Source organism: Carya illinoinensis, chromosome 11, assembly GCF_018687715.1.
Source record: "Carya illinoinensis cultivar Pawnee chromosome 11, C.illinoinensisPawnee_v1, whole genome shotgun sequence".
In the NCBI taxonomy this organism is placed as follows: domain Eukaryota; kingdom Viridiplantae; phylum Streptophyta; class Magnoliopsida; order Fagales; family Juglandaceae; genus Carya; species Carya illinoinensis.
The window spans coordinates 33,698,139-33,718,883 of record NC_056762.1 but is presented as its reverse complement, the minus strand read 5'-3'; the positions used below and the strand labels follow the sequence as shown (position 1 = coordinate 33,718,883).

The 20,745-nt window shown below is 34.4% G+C and overlaps 2 protein-coding genes across 2 annotated transcripts; both read left to right on the top strand.

Annotated features, from left to right (window-relative positions):
* Window positions 1-12,809: 12,809 nt before the first annotated feature.
* LOC122281794 lies at window positions 12,810-13,567 on the top strand. Its single transcript, XM_043093577.1, has one exon. It carries the CDS (start codon window positions 12,878-12,880, stop codon window positions 13,358-13,360), a length of 483 nt encoding a protein of 160 aa, XP_042949511.1. The 5' UTR covers window positions 12,810-12,877; the 3' UTR covers window positions 13,361-13,567.
* A 1,350-nt stretch (window positions 13,568-14,917) lies between these two features.
* On the top strand, window positions 14,918-20,395 carry LOC122282626 (embryogenesis-associated protein EMB8). The gene is made up of 8 exons (XM_043094567.1): window positions 14,918-15,453; window positions 15,546-15,674; window positions 15,821-15,952; window positions 16,853-16,995; window positions 17,089-17,186; window positions 17,276-17,370; window positions 18,613-18,666; window positions 19,912-20,395. The coding sequence occupies exons 1-8, from the start codon at window positions 15,013-15,015 to the stop codon at window positions 20,116-20,118; spliced, it is 1,299 nt and encodes a 432-aa protein (XP_042950501.1). The 5' UTR covers window positions 14,918-15,012; the 3' UTR covers window positions 20,119-20,395.
* Window positions 20,396-20,745: the final 350 nt, after the last annotated feature.

Sequence of the window (20,745 nt, the reverse complement as noted above, 5' to 3'; positions counted from 1 at the left end):
CATCGGGACTTATAGTCCAAACACCTAAAGAGGTGATACTTGTTGAATGTCAGTGGGTATTTATGGAAAGGAAATAAAAATGTGATATATAAATCACGAGTCAGTTTCTCAATTCCTGCAGAATTGATATCACTAAGTAAAATGTGATAAATATGGACTTGAAGTCCAAACACCTAAAGAGATGATTTTTATTAAATATCAGTGGATATTTATATACATGATATAAAAAGCCTGAAACTTTTAATATGAAAATGTGATATAGAAATCACAAGTTAGTTTCTCGAAGAAACAATATTGATATGATTTTAAAGTGGTTGAAATCATATTGAGATTTTTATTAGTTTGAAAGTTACCGAGAGTTTGGATATGCATGATTAACTGCATATTTATATGGATCATTGGATCATGATATATATATATATGAAAATCCCTGAATGATAGAAAATGTCTGAAACTTCTAATATGAATACATCTGGAAATATGTATTCTATCAAGTTTCAAAGATCCTTATATGATCTAAAGCAATCCAAACGCAAATGAAAACAAGCTATTATTGCAGTTTATATATATGATTTAAATGTCATTGAGGCTCCAGAAGAGCTCATAAAAACTGCACATATTTGAAATATAAATCTGAAACCCTTGCGGCTTCAAGGGGAAGATGGATGATGTTATTAGTCATGAAATACCATCTTTTAATACAATTAGTATTTCAGATTCATATTATGGGTTTGATATGAAATGTGCATTATTAAAGAAGAAATAAAAGGGAGCACACAGAACATCTACCAAAAGATAGAAACACAAATATGAATATTTGTGAAATATTATTTTATTATCTTGAAGCAAGAATTACAAAAATTTGAGACACTTTGCCTCATTCTTTTAACGCTCTTGTTCTTCAAGAATCTGCATAGCATCCCTATCTAAAGGGGTGGGCAATCGAAAAGAAGATTTAATCAAGGATTTTAAATTCCTATTCTCTTTCTTTATTGATTCTATCTTCATGTTGGACTCCAGAAGAAGTCGTTGAAGTATAGCAATATTCTCATGGAGATTGTCAACTCCACAAGTTCTGGATTGCAGTCGCTGAGAAAATGCGACAATGGATGATGAGTATCGGGTACCGAGACTCACAAGCTCATAGATAGCTTCATTATCTGACCTACGAGTCAGATCATAATATTGCATGATAGCACCTGTGGTAGAAGCAGGAACAGCTGATGAACGAAGTGCAGAATACCTCATATATTGACCCTGAGAAGATTGCTGAGCCATTCAGAGAGAGATTGTAGGATAAGAATGCAAAAAGAGATTGCAAAGTAAAAATGCAGTATGATTACAGAAAAGTGAAGAAGATGAGATGCGAATGAAGATGAGCTGAATATCTCTTTTATAGAGAAAATTATGGTACAACATCTCTCGTGAAGCAAGAGAAAAGAGATGGAATATAGCTTCATAGGTCTGCGGCGTCTGACAGCACGCCTGACAGCTGCGGTGCCTGACAGCACGCCTGACACCTACAAAGGAGTTGAAAATCTGCGGTGCTTGTCTGATCTTAAAAGGCTGGCCACCGTTTTTATTAAAAAATAAGGTTAGCGGTTTAATATTAATGAATTCTCCACTAACTGTGTTATTTACAATAACTCCAGAAGAGTACAACTCCAGAAGAGTAGTGATGAGCAGAAAGATCCAGTTGTGATTATTTTATCAACATGGATCAAGTCCACAGTTAGTTGGATGTACAGATACAAGTTATCTTTCAGATACACATAAGAAGATTATTGCAATTCATGAGAAGAAAGTTGAAATTGATATCAAGAACGTACGGTCAAGTAAAAATCTGGCAGATTTATTCACTAAAGCATTACCAACTGCAACATTTAAGAAGATTATGCAGAACATTGGAATGCGGAGGTTTGAAGACCTGTTATCATGCACTACCAACTGCAAGATTTAAGAAGATTATGTAGAACATTGGAATGCGGAGGTTTGAAGACCTGTTATCATGCACTTTTCAGGAGAAGTAATTTCTTGAAGACTTGTACTGATTGTACTCTTTTTCCTTCGGTAAGGTTTTATCCCACTGGGTTTTCCTTTGCAAGGTTTTAATGAGGCAATCCTAAAGCACTCGGCGATATACATGAATACTGTACTCTTTTTCCTTCGCCATTGGTTTTTTCCCACAGGGTTTTTCTTTGGCAAGGTTTTAACGAGGCATATTCTTTAAATATGGTCATCCAAAGGGGAAGTGTTATAAACTATCTTGAATTGTATGACCACATTTATCTAGTCGTCAAATGCATAGTGCATAGTGCTAGCATAGTGAGTTGGTCGACATATGCATAGTGCATAGTGCTAGCATAGTACTAGCATAGTGAGTTGGCCGACATATGCATAGTACATAGTACTAACATAGTACTAGCATAGTGAGTTGGCCGACATATGCATAGTGCATAGTGCTAGTATAGTGCAGCATAGTAAGCTAGCATAGTTCCCTTTGTACGCCTATATATATCATTGAATTTTTTAAGAAATTCATAAGTTTGATAACCTTTCTGAACTCTATCTCTTTCTCTCTCCTTTTAAAAGTTTTATAATACGTTATGGCTCTCTCTTTTCTATGATTTCATAACAAGTGTAACATTTTTACTCGTAAAATATTATTTGATCGTCTATAGGGATATATATATAGTTATATTTATATATTTTTTATATATTTGATTTATATGATTAATTATGTCACCTTTTTAATATAAAATAATTATTTTAACAATCACCTCGATAAAATGTATAAAAGATAAAAATTAATTTAATCACAAAAAATTATATAAAAGTAATCTCACAAACTGATGTAGTATGATGTAATTTGTTAGATTATAAAATTACTTTTATTATAAAAAAGATCTAACAGATCAGATAAAATCACGTTAATTTATAATATTATTTTGTATAATTTCTTTATAGATATATTAGTACTAAAAAAAGTATGTAAAAATAATTATATGTAAAAGAATTCATACAAACAATATTGAACTTAAAATTTACTCAAGTTTTATTAGTAAACAACCTTTTAAATTTAACTTCAATTTGTGTAACACTGTTAACATTATTAAGAGTTAATTCAGGGCATAACTGTAATATCCATCAAATTAACATTGTTAACTTGACTAATAATTCATTTAAGAGAGATCAATATTTATCTCGTCTATAATATCATGCAAGGGTATATTTTCTTTATAACATTTTAGAACAACACCCCCAATGGATTGCGTATATTTTCTTTATAATAAATCACTAAAACTCATTTTTTTTAATTGATAACATTTATAATATATCATATATCATATACCAGTTAATGTATTTTTTTTTTCTCTATACAATTTAAATATTATTTTTTAAATATTTTATTGAATTCAAATAGTCATTGTAACTACAAATGAATTTGCAATATCCCTATATCTTCTTATATTTGTAATAATTACTCATATATAATATAATATAATTTCTTCCTATACACACAAAATAAAAAAGAAGTTAAGAAAAAAATTAAAATAAAATCAAAAAATGAAAAAATGTGACTATATTATGAGAAGAAAATTAGAAATATTATATGCATAGCAAATTATTTCATATCTAGCAAAATATTAATTGTTGTTTGAATAGTGAGTTGAGATAAAAGTTGAAAGTTGAATAAAATATTGTTAAAATATTATTTTTTAAGATTATTATTATTGTTGTTTTGAGATTTGAAAATATTGAATTATTTATTTTAATTTGTGTGAAAATTTTAAAAATTTGTAATGATGAGATAAAATAAAACACTTCTTATATCCAAACTAAACAATCTAATTTCATCTAACAAGTATTAAGTGGAAGACAAAGTGAAAAGAAAAATGACTAAAGAAAAATCTTACGTGGATAAAAAGTGTCAACTAAATGTAGTGAGATTACCATAACAAAATAGAAAATGAGTATAAAATTAAAATATAATTGGAGCTTTTATAGATAAATAAATAATTATTTTGTATGTATATGTAAAATATATTGTAAGGGGATTTTCCTCTACTATAAGCCCATGAGGCAAACCCATATAAGGAAAGGCCAGCCTGCCTGAATGGCCCCTCATCCTGCTAAGGCTGCTTAACCCAAAAGTTGAAACTAACCTACGACCACAATCACGCGGAAAAAACTAAGGGCAAAGATGGAAGGGACTCGCCGTACCAGTACTCTCTATGACACATAGCACTCAAGAACCTCTACAAGCAGGTGGGCAGGAAATATAAGGAACCCTTGATCTTTTGGCAGCAAACATGGAGTGGATTGATAATGACCACCCACTGGATAAAAAGTCAAGAAGCTATGCCGCATTAATGTTGTCGATCCCTGAACTCCACGTTGCATTAATGATGCCACCCTAAGAGCCATACCGTATTAAAGGATTATGAGTAAGTGATCAGTTGAGGAGACATATATTCCCTAAGGTAGGGTATGGGTTGTCCCTCCTTCAGAAACTTAGTATAAAAACCAGTTTTAAGGTACGAGGAATCTATCTCTGATTTTCCTAAACTCTTGCACAAACTATTAAAGAGATACCAACTCAAACATCAAAAACTCTTCGGCTTTCACCCAAGCCTCTAATTCTTTGTAATTTTTTTAGTATGTAGGCGAAAGATTCAAGATCCAAATTCATAAAAGTTAACTCAAAGATATATAAAACACGACGTTATATACATTATCCATTGGGTGTTCTAACTCGGCTTTGGATAACAGCATTATTTGTCACAATTACTTATGTAATTAATTATGACAAACTTTTTTCTTTTTTTAGGCAGTTTGCTAGATTACTCTCCTCAAGGTTATTGTTAAATTGTCACTGGCTCAAAATGGGTATAGACGAGATTTAAATTTTAACATCTATTTTGATATGTGTAAAATCATCAATTATTTTAAAATGATTAAAAAAATAAATTTAATTATTTATATTATATTATTAATATTGATAACTTATGAAAGCATATCAAAAGAGATCGCGTTTGATACAAATATTGAATGAAACAAGTTTGGTATATTATTTACGTTACAATTTTCTACTATTATAAAAAAACAGATACCACCGCCAGCCATTCTTAAAACGTGCTAGCTGCATAAAAAACGTTACCCTTTACCATCGTCAAAACAAGCGAGGTTAGGGAAAAGAAAACAAAGCTAAAAGATGAAACAAAAGTCAAAAGGCCAGGTAAATAAGATAGGGATTTGATATCACATGGCGTACTAATATTATTAAGTGGCTGAAAGAGCACGTAAAAGAGCATGGGGGAGACAAAATAATCAATAATCCTGTCGGACAACATGCCCTTCCTTTGCCCTTCGCTACTTACTACTACTGACCCAATCTAAAAGAAGTCACATGAGGCGCGAGAATCCATCTATATTCTGTTTGGTTTTTGTCTCAACGGCTGTTCCTTTGTATATTTATAGCTTCCATTCATTTCCTTGTTTTATTTCTATTATTATTATTATTATTTTTTGATATTTTTCAAAAAGCATTGCTATACAGCAGCCCCACACTCAACACACCAGTATAAAATAGAAGAAGGTAAAATAGTAAATTCATATTTTTTAATGGTGTGAAAAAGTATGAAGCTGCTGAGTATATTTTTTGTTTTTCAAAATCCTACTAATTTATATCTATTTTGAATATATATATAATGCTACTAATCATATATTTTCTCATCATTATCTTATCATTTCTTGATATAACATTAAATTATTGAGAATTATTTATTATATTTCACCTATAAACTTATTATTTAATGTCATATCACGAGATAATAAAAAATTAATAATAAATAGATTTTTTCTATACACAGTAAACGCACGCGTTTTACCCAAATTAATGTAACATCGAGAAAAGCAAATAGCTAATTGCTCTTACTAGCATAACCTCCCAAAATGGATGATTAAACTGCATGTTGGTGTAGCTTTCGATGCCAACAATGCTGTCTGAGGTAGATTGCAATGAAGAGAGACATCTAGTTGGGAGTTTCGAGCATGGGAAACTCTAAATACTTAAGTTATGCTCCTGATAGATTAAACTTAGTAGACATAAAATTACAGTGCCAAAGAAAATTTTACCTTGTTTCTAAACGTACTAGAGTGGTGGGTAGGACGATCTTGACATGTTTCTACGCTTTTGTATATTACGTTGAATGCTTTTTTATTAATTTCATCTTCCAATCTAGATCTTTACATGTATGATATCGTATTTTATCTCATCTTGACCGGTGCAAAACTGCAAGTGCACAGTATCGTAGTTTTATAGTAAAGTAATAAGAAGAGTATCGTCCTCAGGGATTGGTACCTTACTCTTGCCAAATACCAAAATTATGCTAATCTCAATTCTATCTAGAGGAATCGCTAAGGTTTTTATAGTAGCAAATAAAACTAGATCAACTCAAAAGAAATAAGCAAAGAAAGTAAAACTGATGTTTGAAGATCAAATTCAATAGGGAAGAAAACTTCTAGGAAATCGATTTCACCATAATTCTTCACTATGCTTTTCTCATCCAGCTAATTTAACTTAAACCTCTTTTATCTATTAGCAAATCTCTAATTCATCCAAAAGCCTCTTTCGATAGTCAATTGAAATTGATTCTAGTTTATCAATTCACACAAGAGTATGCAAATTAAATAATCAAGAACGCAATAAGACCAATGATTTAATTACTACACAGGTTCATACAAGTCTTTCGATCTCTATACTTACCTATGCTGAAATATCCAAGATCTACCCTATGATTCCCTCTTTCGATAGCAAATCACAAGATTAATAATCATCTAATCAATGGCCAGTTAATTAGAAGCATTAAACTCAGAATAAATCAGATAAACAAAGAGAGAATTGCATTAAATTAGCATGGACAAACAAGCATAGTTCGGAATTAGGTTACATCGTTTTCCTAGAAAGAAGAAAATTTAGCTCATGCTAGAATTGGAATTCAACATAAACGAATTCACCATAATTGTTCTGAGAAGATGGGAAGAAGAAAATAAACACTGAAAAATCCTCCTTGCAGCCTCAACTGGTCGTCAAAAGCTCAAGGGAACGATTCAACGCCTTTCTCCCGTCCGTGCTCGTGTATGAATCCAACGTACGTGCAATAGATTGGAATTCCGTCTCCAAAACAAATGATTTGAATCCCTCTAGCTATGTTTTTCTCTCCCAAAGAGTGTTCTCCTCTCAAAAACCGCGGCTCTAGAGTGAAGAATGGCCTTTTATATGGTCCCACGGCGGAAAACCTAAAATCTGTCAAAATACGATGTTCGCTCGAGCGGGGTGTCGAGCGCGCGTCGAGCGTTCGACTCTGCCTGATTTCGCTCGAGCGTCCTATCGAGCGCACATCGAGCGTTCGACTCTGCCTGATTTCGCTCGAGCGGCAAATGTCTCCGCTCGAGCGATCTTCGTTTTTCAGCAACCCGCTTGAGCTCCCTGTCGAGCGGCAGTCGAGCGTTTGAATCTGCCTGAATTCGCTCGAGCGGCCAAAAGCCTCCGCTCGAGCGAACTTGTAAAATCTGCAATATGAAATTTTGCAAGCCATCACATCTCATCAAATCAATCTCGATAATTTTCTTATTATAAATGCACTATTGTTTCAAGTCATGAGAAGCAGTAAAACGCGATAGTCCTATCTCGCCTCATAAGTCACGTATGACTTACGAGAAGAGTTTGCTTATTCCAATCCAAAAAAAGAAAAAAAAAAAAAAAAAACCAAAATCTGACTGTTTGGGCAGCCCATTTACCCCGAGAAAAAACCAAACATGACGGACGAGCCAAGTTTTTCAAACACGGTGAAATAGGAAGAAAGGTTTTATTGAGAAATATAATAATATGAGAGTGTTGTAGAATTGATAACTTCAACAGCATTATCCAGATTTCTGAAAATAATAAGAAAGAATAATTGAAGATTGATAATGTATGTCTCGACATAGCCCTCAGGCCTCGGGTCATGTCGACCTTGGTCCTTAATCCATCCCAAAGTTTGGTGTAAAGAAAGAAGGAGAGAAAAAAAAAAAAAAAGAGAACGCATAATGACCAAAGGTGCCCACCAGTTATAATGGATGGGCCCATTGGCAAATCATTAGATTGTTCGTTGGGATAGTTGAGTTGTCCACAATTTCCGCGTACTTTTCTTCTTTTTCCCCCAAGGTCAATCTATATATATATATATATATATATGCACAACGGATGCCACTAAGTAGCGGTTGGTTGGTTGGTTGGTGGCTTTGTTGCCCACTTTTTAGTGATAATTTTAGATTTGAACTTAAAGCTGGCCAAGTAGAGTGCAACAATGGGAGGCTTTGATATTTGGAAATTGAGTCCATAGCGCCCAACATCGATCTAAAATTCGGGTTAGAATCAAAGATGAGAAAATGCTGTGTTCGAGGCAGGTTTTATACAGTGGGTCTATGAAACAAGACAACCTCGTCATTTTGTGAATAATAATAAAATAATTTAAATAAAATTATTTTATTAAATTTTAATAAATGAAAAAAAATAATTAAATAAAAATATTATAAAATTAAAAAATTAAATATATTTTCAAAAGTTTTAAAATTTAAATTAATTTTTATATTTTATTTTAAAATTTTTATAAACCTTTAGAATTCTTTACCTGCCCAAACATGCTCCGGACAAAAGGACTGGTTAATCTATGGCATACAGGACTTGGCCAAAAATGCAGTGAAATAGACCCACTTCGGCGTTTGGAGGGCTTCCCATCAACCTATATGGACCCGTATGATATAACCTCCCAAACTTCAAGTTTCACCATCGGCCCTGCTGAATTACTACGGAGGGGAGGATGTTCTAGACTTGCCATTAAATGAGAGGAAGTTGAGGAAATCGTCTGAAAAGAGAACATTCAAGAGATCACGAAGGATAATATAGAATGGCAAAAAACCATTTAAGTGGAGGAAGACTCTAGACTAGAGGGAGCATCCTTCTATAATTTTATAAGTAAGAGGAATCATGTAGAAATTAAGAGTTATGTTCTGTAATATACTAACTGAAGGAAAAAGGATCAGAATTTCATTGAGAACAGAGTAGGGGTTATTAAATGTGAATTTCTCTAATATGGGTATTGGAGATAAGAAGTAGTGTATTTTCAAAAAGATTTTATAAAAATAAATTTACAAACTTATATGATTTCGTATGATATATCAAATTTATTTTACTATAAAAAATATTTTACAATCTAACATATTATAGCAAAGTACATTTGTTTGTAAGCTTGTCTTGTAAGATATTTTTATGGATCAAACATTTCTCATTAGAGATTAGTTGGCAATAATAACAAGTAGCTGAAGTTGATGCATGTTTTTGTTATATATGGAAGGTTTTTTGAGCGCACTATTTTGTTTCTTTTATATATGGAAGGTTTTTTTAGTGCATTATTTTGTAACAAATCATCTATGGATTAGCAAATCTTTCAAAAGAGAAGCTCATGTTTTTTTCAAGGGAAAATCTTCTCATCGGTCATGTTGTTAAAGTGCAGAAAACAGCTCTCAATACTTTTTCGCCACGGAGCCTATCCATGTAGCTAACCATGAAATCGTAGCACACAGTAGAAAAAAACTATGAAGGGAAATCATTCGATCAGATCCCTAGCCCCTCCCCTCTCTCCCATCTCAGATCCCATCACTTTGCTCCCATCGACGCCGCCCACCCTTCTCTTCTCATCGACGCCGGACATTGGGTTTATGGATTTAATACTCATTCTAACAATAATGCCAACCAGTCTGACGCAGCCACCATTGTCCTCGTCGTCCTCCACTCAAGAACTGGTTTGTCCCTTGTCAAAACGGAATTGACTTCACTACCTTGAGTTTGTGATTTTTTTTCCAACCCAAATCTGCCTTTTTTTTTGTTTATATATAAAAGAAACCACATGAAAGCCTACAAAAATCTCTCTACAAAAATCTGATGAAGAAATTAGACTACATTCCAAAGAGTACTGAAAGCATTTCCTGTGAAGTGTTGCAAACTAATTTTTAGGTATGTTGTTAGAATGAGTATAGCCACCGTCGGACTGGCTGGCATCGAACTACTGGTGGCAGCAACAGGTGGTGGAAGCAACGATAAGAGGCACAACGTCAGGTAAGCTGGTTAGCACCATAGGAGAGGAAAGAGAAAATATTTTAGGTTTTTAATTTTTGATAGAAATCCCATACAGTGATCTCATGATTTTAATTTCTGTAATGCCGAGATCTCACTTTTTAATTTGATGCTATTAAACAATTGAAAACAGCCTTATCGCTCTAAAGTGAAACTGTTTTTTTAATCAAATAGATAATGGTATATTTACGATCGGAACTGTTAGGTACAATCGAGATATACAATCAGCATGCAATCGGATATACAAAAAGAATAAAATAAAAATAAAATGGATAAGACAAAAACATCTTTCTCTTTCTTCTTTTTCTTCTTTCTCATCTCTCTGTTTTTTTTTTCTTCTGATCTCTTTCTTGTCTCTGTGTCGTAGACAACTAGCAATTCTGAAATGAAAATTAGGATTTGAAGCTCCGAGCTCCAACCATTGTCAAAAGTGGGGAAAAAAAAAAGGTATGTAATATGCATCGCTATCCATAATCCCCCACTTTGTCCCTTCACCCATCTTTCTTATACTCTCAACACCCAACCCAAGTGTGTCTATCCAAATGTTAATAACCTCTCAACCAACTATAAAGCTCTTCCTCTGTCTTTCACTTTCTATCTATAAATTTCAGTAGAACTACTGCAGAAAATATTTCAAGACTCCCAGTCTAGATTCCAAACCGTGTGGCTTTTCGTGTTTTGTTATTTGCTATCCACATTTACTTCTTAAATTTAAATCAAGAATATTTTTTTCTTTTCTTTTTTTCTTAACTGAATAAATTAATCTTGTATATATCTCAATACTTCACAGAGCACAAAAACTGGGCAGGGACTGGGAGGTTTTGTGATTGGGTTGTCTTCGAATTTTATTTGCAATAAAAACATCCTTTCTTCAATTTGTGCAACTCATCTTTGATTTCTAAAGAGTTATATTTTTTTTTTTTTGGCCGACGTGAAGCATAATCTGTTAAAGAGTTTATACATAAATAAACACTTAAAACGGATTAAAGAAAAGAGATAACTGAGAAAGATAAAGCGAAGACGACAAAGAGAGGAAATAATAATAATAAATAGAGCCGGTTGAGCGCCGTTTGCATTAGGCGCTTGCAAAAAACATTTTTCATTTACAATTATTTCGTTCCATAATTAGTCAATCTAATTGTGTCTATTAATTAAAAATAATTTCAATTTTACTATTTCTTATTTTAAAAAAATTTATAAATTTACCATTTTTCTAATTAAATATCTATTGGTTCACAATTTTGTGATCATCGAAATATGTTCCTAGAGGCCGAGTCGTGATGTTGCAGGGTACAGATGCGTGCGTTGATTCTCTGATCCAATTATGGGCTTACATTTCGGCCCTCCCCCCGAGACTCTTTCGATCCATCTTATTAAGTAAACTATTTACGGGGCTGCTAGATACTCTACAATTCGAATACAAATTTGACAAGAGAAGATCTCCTGTCGCGAATTTTATAAATTAACTTATAAATGATTTGATAACCACTAATAGTGAGCTAGGCATAGTCAAAATTTAAATAAGATTTAATTAATTTGCTTAAAATACATCTATATCAAACTAGCTAAATCTATAGTAATTTTATCCATAAAGTACTTGCCCGGCTAAATCTAACCAGCCCAATTGCAGGCCTTTTTTTTTTTTTTTTGCTGTAAAATATTCTTTCCACTAGACATAGTCATCGTGCGCGTAGCCTTCTTTTCCACAAAATATCTGCGTATGAAAACTGAAATGTTATGTTTTATAATGGAGAAATACTAGCCATTTAAAAAAGTATGTATGACCGTTAGAAAAATATATTTGTTTGAAAAATATGATCGTTATAATAAAAAAAAAAATCGTTAAAAAATTATATCTATTAAAATAATATAAAAGTTAGAAAATTAATATGTATTTTTTTAATAAAGAATAAATATTCCAATTACCATTAAAATTAAAATAAATAAAAATTTTAAAATTAATATTTTAATAAAATAGCAATAGATTTAAGGAGTTTGTTATTTAGCATCATAGAAAAATAGTTTATTAAATTTTAAAAAATAAATTTTCTAGCTAAAATTTAATCTTGTTTGGTTAACCAAAACTAAAAATCTCATCTCATCTCATCTCAACTCATCATTACACTTTTTTCAAATCTTCATATAAAATATAATAAACAATCTAACTTTTTTAAATCTCAATACAAAATTAATATTTAAAAATTATATTATAATAATATTTTATTCATTACTATTTAAAACATCTCATCTCATCTGTAACCAAACGGGGCAACACACAAGCCGCCGGCTATATTTCATTTATTGGATCTCTATAACAGAGTTATTCTGTCGTGCATTTATTTTCCTAAGAAAAAAAAAAAAAAACTCTTTTTTGTTGGAAAGTTCTATCCGCCACTACCTAAATCCATATTGTGACTAGTCTCGTTCTCAAATAAAAATTCAACTGAAATTTGCCAAACAATGAGACCTCTACGAAAGTTCTCTTTCCATAGATGAATTCAGTACGTACTGTATCTTAATGCACCGATCAACATAAGTCATGGCCAGCAATTCGGTGAACCACTCTTGAATAATTCAGTTTAGCTCAACCTCCAGCCAACGACCTCTCCTCCCCTTATTTATTCCACCGCATTCGATCGCACAATCCTCAATTCTTCGACGCAAACCGTCACAGATCATTTGTCGTGGGCCAAAAGCGCAATGGCAAGCGGCGGCACATCACGGGATCAGGACGAGCGCGCCGGGGCGGAGATTGTGCATGGTTCGGAAGAGTGCTATCGTCACTCGGTCGAGCTCTTGGCAGAGCTAGGGTTCCCTAGAGGCGTTCTTCCCCTGCAGGACCTCGAAGAGTGCGGAAGAGTTCGAGAAACGGGGTTCGTCTGGATGAAACAGAAGGCCCCGTACGAGCATTTCTTTGCTGGGACTAACACCCGAGTGAGCTATGCTTCAGAGGTGACTGCGTACGTGGAGAAGTTGAAGATGAAGAAGATGACCGGAGTCAAGAGCAAACAGGCCGTATTTTTGTGGGTGCCCATAACTGAGATGAGCATGGAAGATGCATCAAGCAAGAAGATCTATTTCAAAACACCAATGGGGATTGGCAAATCTTTTCCCATTACAGCCTTCATGAATGAGGAAGAGAAGAAGAAGTATCTGGAGAAGGCGAATGGTACTGATCAATGAAGGAAGGAACGAAAACTTCTTCATAATTATTCTGCAGCTAGATTTTCTTTTGTTGTTGAACAATCTCTTACTGTTTTTATTTCGTACTCTGTTTGTCTTTTGAATCAGTTTCATTTCACCGACTGCATCAATATATATATTTAAGCGTTTGCTCGATCTTAGTGGATCGCAATCAATAATCCAATATTTCTTTGTCATTTTGTCCTATATATTGTCCTGGTAACAAAATAGACCACGTCTGTCCTTGATTTGCCTCGACAACTTCTAAGTATTATGGGATGGGAATGCTTTTGGCTTGTTAGGATGATCATCAACTATTAAGATTATGTTTAGCCTTTAATGTTGAAGTGATCTCAAATGATCTATAAATAATAATAAATAGTAATGAATAATTTATGAATAATAATAAACTATTTATAAATAATAATGAATAAATTATTTGTGAATAGTGAGACTACTTCACTTACCAAAAAGCCTATTTCTTTTTATCAATTTAAGTATGTAAAATTAAGTAGTAATTTTACTTAATAAAAAAATAAATAAAAGACCACAACATAACCTATAAAACTAAATAAATAAAAGACAATAAATCCAATAAATTGACCGTGCGTAGCTACTTCCTTCACTCGCTCGAGAAGATAGTCAGTGGCTATTAGCCACAAACGAACAATGGAAGATTTGCTGTGGTTCAAATTGTAAATTGAGGAGCTACTTTTAGAAACATTTTCTTAGACGAGCCTAATCTGTGTTGGTAGGTAAAATTGAGATTAAAATTAAAAATTAAATAAAATATTATTAAAATATATATTTTTAATATTATTTTTATTTAAAAATTTTAAAAAATTATAATAATTATATGTGAGATAATATGAATTGAGCTGATTTGCGAAATATTTGTTTTCACAAACTAGGGAGGTTGTAACTTGTAACTTTTAACTGTAAATGAGCACATGAAACATGACTTGTATCTTGATACGAGGAAACACATGATTAACATATGAATCGTGCTACATCTACTCGAGCTCTTTATTATTATTTTTTTTTATTTTTTAAAAATTTTAAATTGTATTTTTTTTTTCATATATTTTTCTTATATTTTTAAATTTTTTAAAAAAAATTTACAATATCATTAAAAAATATTTTCTTAATTATTAAATAAATAAAAAATCAAAATTAACTGTCGGTAGCCTTCATAGGACGCATAGCATTATTCCTAACATATCTAATCCGCTAGCTAGCAGCCCAAGCACGACATGTGCTTAAAGTTATGCCCTGCTATTCTCTAAACACGGATTTGAGTTATACACGTGCTTAAAGTCAAGATGCTGGCCAGCAAGAAGCTCGTTTGTTAATGGTTTGAAGTGTGTGAATGCTAAGAATTAGCACCAAAAACATACAAAAAACATTTTCCAAGTATAATTTATACCGATAAGTTATTATAAAATCATTTTTTAATTAATTTTATCAATACAGTACTCAACGAGTTTTAATAAAATATAATATTTATTGTTAAAAAAAAGTCTCAAAAGTAGTAAAAATGAAGGCAGTAAACAGTCAATTCCCGGGCGCCAAAACAAATACTTCTGTTGCAACGGGAATTCACTACTTGTAACGGCGGCTATTCGCTCACCTATTCCTAAAAGCGGCCACCAATGGCGAGAGCCACACCGCTCAGCCCCTTGTTCCACCTTCGACCAATCACGTTCGTACCAACTCAACCACTTTTCCCTTCCCCGATGAGACCCAAACCTCCCAGTATCTCCGGCATACACGTCAGCTCCGCCGCCACCGACGCAATGCCCAGTCACCCTGAGCATCACCCGTCGCTCGAAATCATCGCCGGCGGCGGTGACGGAGCTCACGACTCGGTCCTTCTGGCTCTAAAGACCCTTACCCGTCCGTACACCCCGTTTCCTATGGTCGGATGGAACTGCCACATGGAGACAATCTTCGCCTCGTTCTTCCGGTCTCTCCCCGACGTCAGGCTCCGCCGGGAGTGCCTCCGCACCCGAGACAACGGCTGCGTGGCGCTCGATTGGGTCTCCGGCGACGACCGTCAATTGCCGCCTGAGTCTCCGCTTCTCATTTTGCTGGTTCCGTCCCGTTCATAATCAATTTTCTCTCTAATTCAATTAGTTGTTATCCTGAGTTTAACCTTTTTAGTGGTTTTTATGGATGGTTACAGCCAGGTTTAACAGGAGGGAGCGGGGACTCGTATGTGAGGCATATGTTAGTTCGAGCCAGAAGCAAAGGCTGGCGTGGGGTCGTCTTTAATAGCCGAGGTTGTGGCGATAGCCCTGTCACCACTCCTCAGGTATTACTTTCGGTTCGAGATTCTATGGCTTTTGCACTGCACTGTCCAAGTATGGTGCACGCAATATATTTAACAGATTATACATATGAATACTGAGAGGCTTCTTTGAAGGTATGTGATCAATTTTTATAACTCTCCTGGTTCAGTTCTATTCGGCCTCGTTTTTAGGAGATATGCGTGAAGTGGTGGAGCATGTTGCTGCTCGGTACCCAAAAGCTAATTTATATGCTGTTGGTTGGTCTCTTGGAGCAAACATTCTTGTTCGATATTTGGGTCAGGTAGGATAACCATATAACTAGGGTTTTTTTTTTTTTTTTTTTGACCGTGTTGATTCTATACGTCGTGTTAAGCGAAATGTTCTCCTTGCGATTATTTTTTCCCATCGAGTGTTTTGCTTTCTCTAACTCATTCTCTTCCATGATTTATGAGTTGATGTGATATGTTGATTCGGGTTTGGAAGGCTTTTGCTTTTTAATTTTGTATGATACAGAGGACCCTGTTCCGGGATAATCTTATTCTAGCTTGTATGGCTAAGCTTGAATATGGTAATAATTTCAGATTGTCGTAACATCCACTCAATTCATCAATGCTTTCACTAAAACTTTAACTAACCAGGTGGAGTACGCAGTCATTTTTATTGTCTACCCACAGGCTAGCCTCCACTTGATCATAGGCTAGCCTGTGTTTTGCCACTGTCTTAATTTGTTCTTTTTCTCCTCTAGCTGTGGTGGGTTTTACTTGATCTGTCGCGAATAATTGGAACTATTCCATTTATATGTGTTCCATTTCAAAGGTTTTTCAATTTTGAGGTTCTAACCGACAAGGGAAAAGTCTATAAGGAGATTAGGGATTGGAAAATCATGTCACTACTTCATATCTATCATAGTGGTGCTTCATATTTTTTTATCAGGACAGTAATCTGCAATTTTGGGGCATCTGAAGAGTGGAATGACAAGAATGTGTTAAGTTAGGATGTTGAGTCTTAATTTCAGCTAATTACACTCTGATGTGACCTTGAATGCGACATGTGCTAAAGCCATCATCATTGCTGAGAAGTAATGTCATCTGGTTGTAGGAGCTACTCTTGGACTGGCTTCTTATTGTTTTCTTCTTTCCACTTGCCTCAAATCTGCTGCTGTACGTGTTTCATTTATATTTTCATCATGTGTGACTTGCAGGAATCTCATACTTGCCATCTTTCTGGTGCTGTGTCACTGTGTAATCCTTTCAATTTGGTCATAGCAGACGAGGACTTCCATAAGGGCTTTAACAATGTCTATGACAAAGCTCTTGCAAGTTCTCTCTGCAAAATTTTCAAAAAGTAACCGCTTGTTATCTTGTCCTGATACTTATTTGAACCTCAGTTTGATCTCTATGATTGTGGAAAGTATCACTTGAAAACTTTTTTCTGTAGGCATGCTCTTCTCTTTGAGGACATGGGTGGTGAATATAATATCCCATTGGCTGCCAATGCAAAGTCTGTTCGGGATTTTGATGAAGGACTAACCCGTGGTATGTGTTTCTTGTACATGGGAGTAAATATTTCATTAAGGATATAATGATACGTTATGATCTTGCAATACTTTCTACAATTGCTGCAGTTTCATTCGGTTTCAAGTCAGCGGATGACTACTACTCCAATTCAAGCAGTTCAGACTCAATAAAGCATGTTCGCATACCTTTGCTTTGCATTCAGGTAACTAACTTCTTTACCACTACATTTTTTTTTTTTTTTTTTGATAAGTAATAAGATATTTCATTGATATAAAGATAGGCATAGCCCAAGTACACTAGAGGTACACAAAAGCATACACCTATTTAAGAACTAGAAACCGTTACAAGGAAATCATGGAAGCTAAGACCATTTAGATCTAACGCAATAGCCCACAAAAACAAAGTCTTCCAAAAAAAGCTCCTAAACTCTTCCAAGGAACGTTCATGATCCTCAAAAAGTCTCTCATTACGTTCACTCCATATACACCAAAGAATGCAAATAGGGGCCATCTTCCATACAGGTACAATATGTGGTGTCCCAGTGATTCCTCTCCAACATGCCAGAAGATCAATCACCCGGCCTGGCATCACCCATGCTATTCCCTTCTTGCTGAAGAAATAGTTCCAAAAATCTCTAGCAAACTCACAATGTAAGAGGAGATGATCCGCCGTTTCCCCACTCTTTTGACACAAACAGCACCAGTCCGTTATTACAAGGTCCCGTTTTCTCAGAATATCATTAGTCAATATCTTTCCTAAGGCTGCTATCCAGACAAAGAAGGCGGCCTTTGTGGGTGCTTTACTCCTCTAAATATTCTTCCAAGGGAAAGAATGTCCTTGTTGCATGGTAAAAGAGTCATAAAACGAGCGTACCGTAAATTTTCCTTTCCTAGAGGGTCTCCAAATCATCACATCTTCAGTTGTGGCAGCAACAAGAATGTTATACTGCAAGTTAAAAAAATCCACCAGAATATTCACTTCTCAGTCATGTACATCCCTATTAAGGCTGATATATGGATGTATATATCTTAAGTCCATATATAGATTTATTTTTATAATAGATAAATACATACTTTTAAGTGGTTTTGGTGAAATGAGGGAGAGGGAGGGAGATGTAATTTTTTTAAACAATGTGTAGAGCAACATAACTTATTTAATTGAGCCATGTGATTATAATATAGAAATTACAATCTTTTAGACAAGCATGACCTGAAAGTTATTCCACTAAAAGCAATAAATATTAAAATGTGTTGCAATTGTAGTTCTTATTTCATTGGATCACAAAGTACACACTAATGATTAAAGGAGAGAGGAAGAAGAATCAAATGCTAGATTTTGAAATGTTTTGGAATGCTTTTTAGGTTTGGATTTCTGAGGCATGAAATTAGACACTTTTGTGATGTTCAGAATGTTCTATTAAGGCTATATATGGAATGGTTTGCAGGCAGCAAATGATCCAATTGCTCCATCAAGGGGAATTCCTCGTGAAGATATTAAGGTTTGTATGTTGCTCTCTAGTCTCTTGAGAGATCTCGTTTAATTTGCTTAGTACAGAGTTATGTTGAATCTCTGGAGGTGCAACTTATTCCTTCTTCCTAAGGTGCCCAATCACTTTTGCCATGGTTATTTATTCCCTCAACTGCACAAAGCCTTTTCCTTGCAGTCTTCATGCCTCCTGCACACTCTTCTTTTCCCTATTTAGCTTCTTGCCTTCATCAGGGTCATATTTTATTCAGAACACTTTCACTTTGGTAAAGAAGTTGCTTTTTGTCTCTTGAGACATATTCTCATTTGGTTCACTTAAGACACATTTATGTCGAAACTCTAAATGTGCAACTTGTTCCTCATTCCTGAGGTGGCTAACCAAATTTTTCAAGCTTATTATCAACTTATCTGCACAAGACCACTTCCTTGTAGTCTTCATGTATCTGGCACAATGTTGTTATCCCCATTTAGTTTAGCTTCAAGCCTTCATATGGCCAGGGTCGTATTTGCATCAGATCACTTTGTAAAAAGGTTGTGTTTACTTGTAGACCCTGTTTCCAAACATCAGTACATGATCTTTTGACCTATGTCCAATGTATCTCTCTCTCTCTCTCTCTCATTCACATGCAGTTTGGTTTGTTACTCTTGGAATGCAGTATTTTAAAATTCCCAAAAGAACTTTCGTTTGGGGGAATAACTATGAAAGGGCCTATTCTAAACTGGCAGAAAGATGATAAAAGTGGTCATGGAAACCTTGGAAAAGCTTCTACCTGGCATTTAGCCTACCCATGTCGTTTAGATTTGGAGGAGTAAAAGTAAAGGAAAAAGGTTGGGGGTGTATTTGGGTCTTTTCTTGATTAAGTGGAACTATTTTTCTTATACAATTTTACAGTTTGCTGCATTTGAGTCCCCCATGCATCATGGTTAAGCTCTAGAGGAGCTATATAACAATGGGATAAAATGACAAAAAATAGACTTTTGCTGTGGTTTGAAATGTCATGCGTTAAGAACCAGGACTACCACCTTGTTGTATGCTAAAACACACATATCTACCTGTTTATGGGTTAATTCTTTTGAAAAGTTTGACTTGATTGATATTTCACTCCATCATATGAACCTAACCAGGTTCTGGGCTTTCCCACTGTTGCGAATTCAATTTTTGTATTGGTTTTCTCCTCGTCTCCATTTCCTCTTTTTTTTTTTTTTTTTTCAAAAAGAAAATTATTAGTATGAAATATATCCATTGTTACTTTTGTAGGAAAATCCAAACTGTTTGTTGATAGTGACGCCCCAGGGTGGGCATCTAGGATGGGTCGCTGGTGTGGAAGCTCCGGTTGGGGCTCCTTGGACCGATCCTGTTGTAATGGATTTCCTTGAGCATCTAGAGAGAGGAGTATCTAAAGGCCTTGCATCTTCAGTAGATGTGCAGCAAACTAGCGATGTACAGAAGGTTTTCACACGCTAAAGTGTAGCAGGCAGAGTGCTTGGCATTTATTCATTTGGTGATCAATTGATACATCCACTTGCGATGATGCTTGTGGACAATGAAGAAATATCATTGGATTAAGACTATGTCCTCTTGATATTTCTTTAATAAGACTATGTCATACAATTCTTTTCCAGTTTCATATTGTTGTTCAATGGGGGTGTAGCTGACACAACATCATTGGATTATTATATTACTCAAAATGCTGGATGTACAAACTGAATTTACAGAAATGAAGGAACTAAATATTTATATAGTGAGGTTAGTTATCTTTTGTTTTACTAGCTTGCAAGCTACCGCTCACCTGGACAGCATATCTAAAACACAATGTCGTCCATTGAAAAATTTCATTAAAAAAAAGCTAAATGCTAAACTAGTCACCATGTTTTGGTTTATAGACAGATTGATTTCTAACTTTAAAAAATGAATTTCTTCATCCATGTGCTCTAAATTTCTGTGGTTTTTTTTATCCTTTTATTACACAATGGCCCATTGACAGGGTTCTTACCATTGCCAATAGACTCATCTAATTCTGTATATTTTAATTTAATTTAATTTGATTTTATGTTTATTAGATTCATATGTTGTCAGCGTTGAGTTCTAGTG

Excerpts from the sequence above, each read along its gene's own strand:
- LOC122281794 (XM_043093577.1), top strand. The coding sequence starts at position 12,878 with ATGGCAAGCGGCGGCACATCACGGGATCAGGACGAGCGCGCCGGGGCG.
- LOC122282626 (XM_043094567.1), top strand. The coding sequence starts at position 15,013 with ATGGCGAGAGCCACACCGCTCAGCCCCTTGTTCCACCTTCGACCAATC. Across the intron at positions 15,454-15,545 it reads CTCCGCTTCTCATTTTGCTG|CCAGGTTTAACAGGAGGGAG; the intron begins GTTCCGTCCCGT and ends GGATGGTTACAG. Across the intron at positions 15,675-15,820 it reads GCCCTGTCACCACTCCTCAG|TTCTATTCGGCCTCGTTTTT; the intron begins GTATTACTTTCG and ends CTCCTGGTTCAG.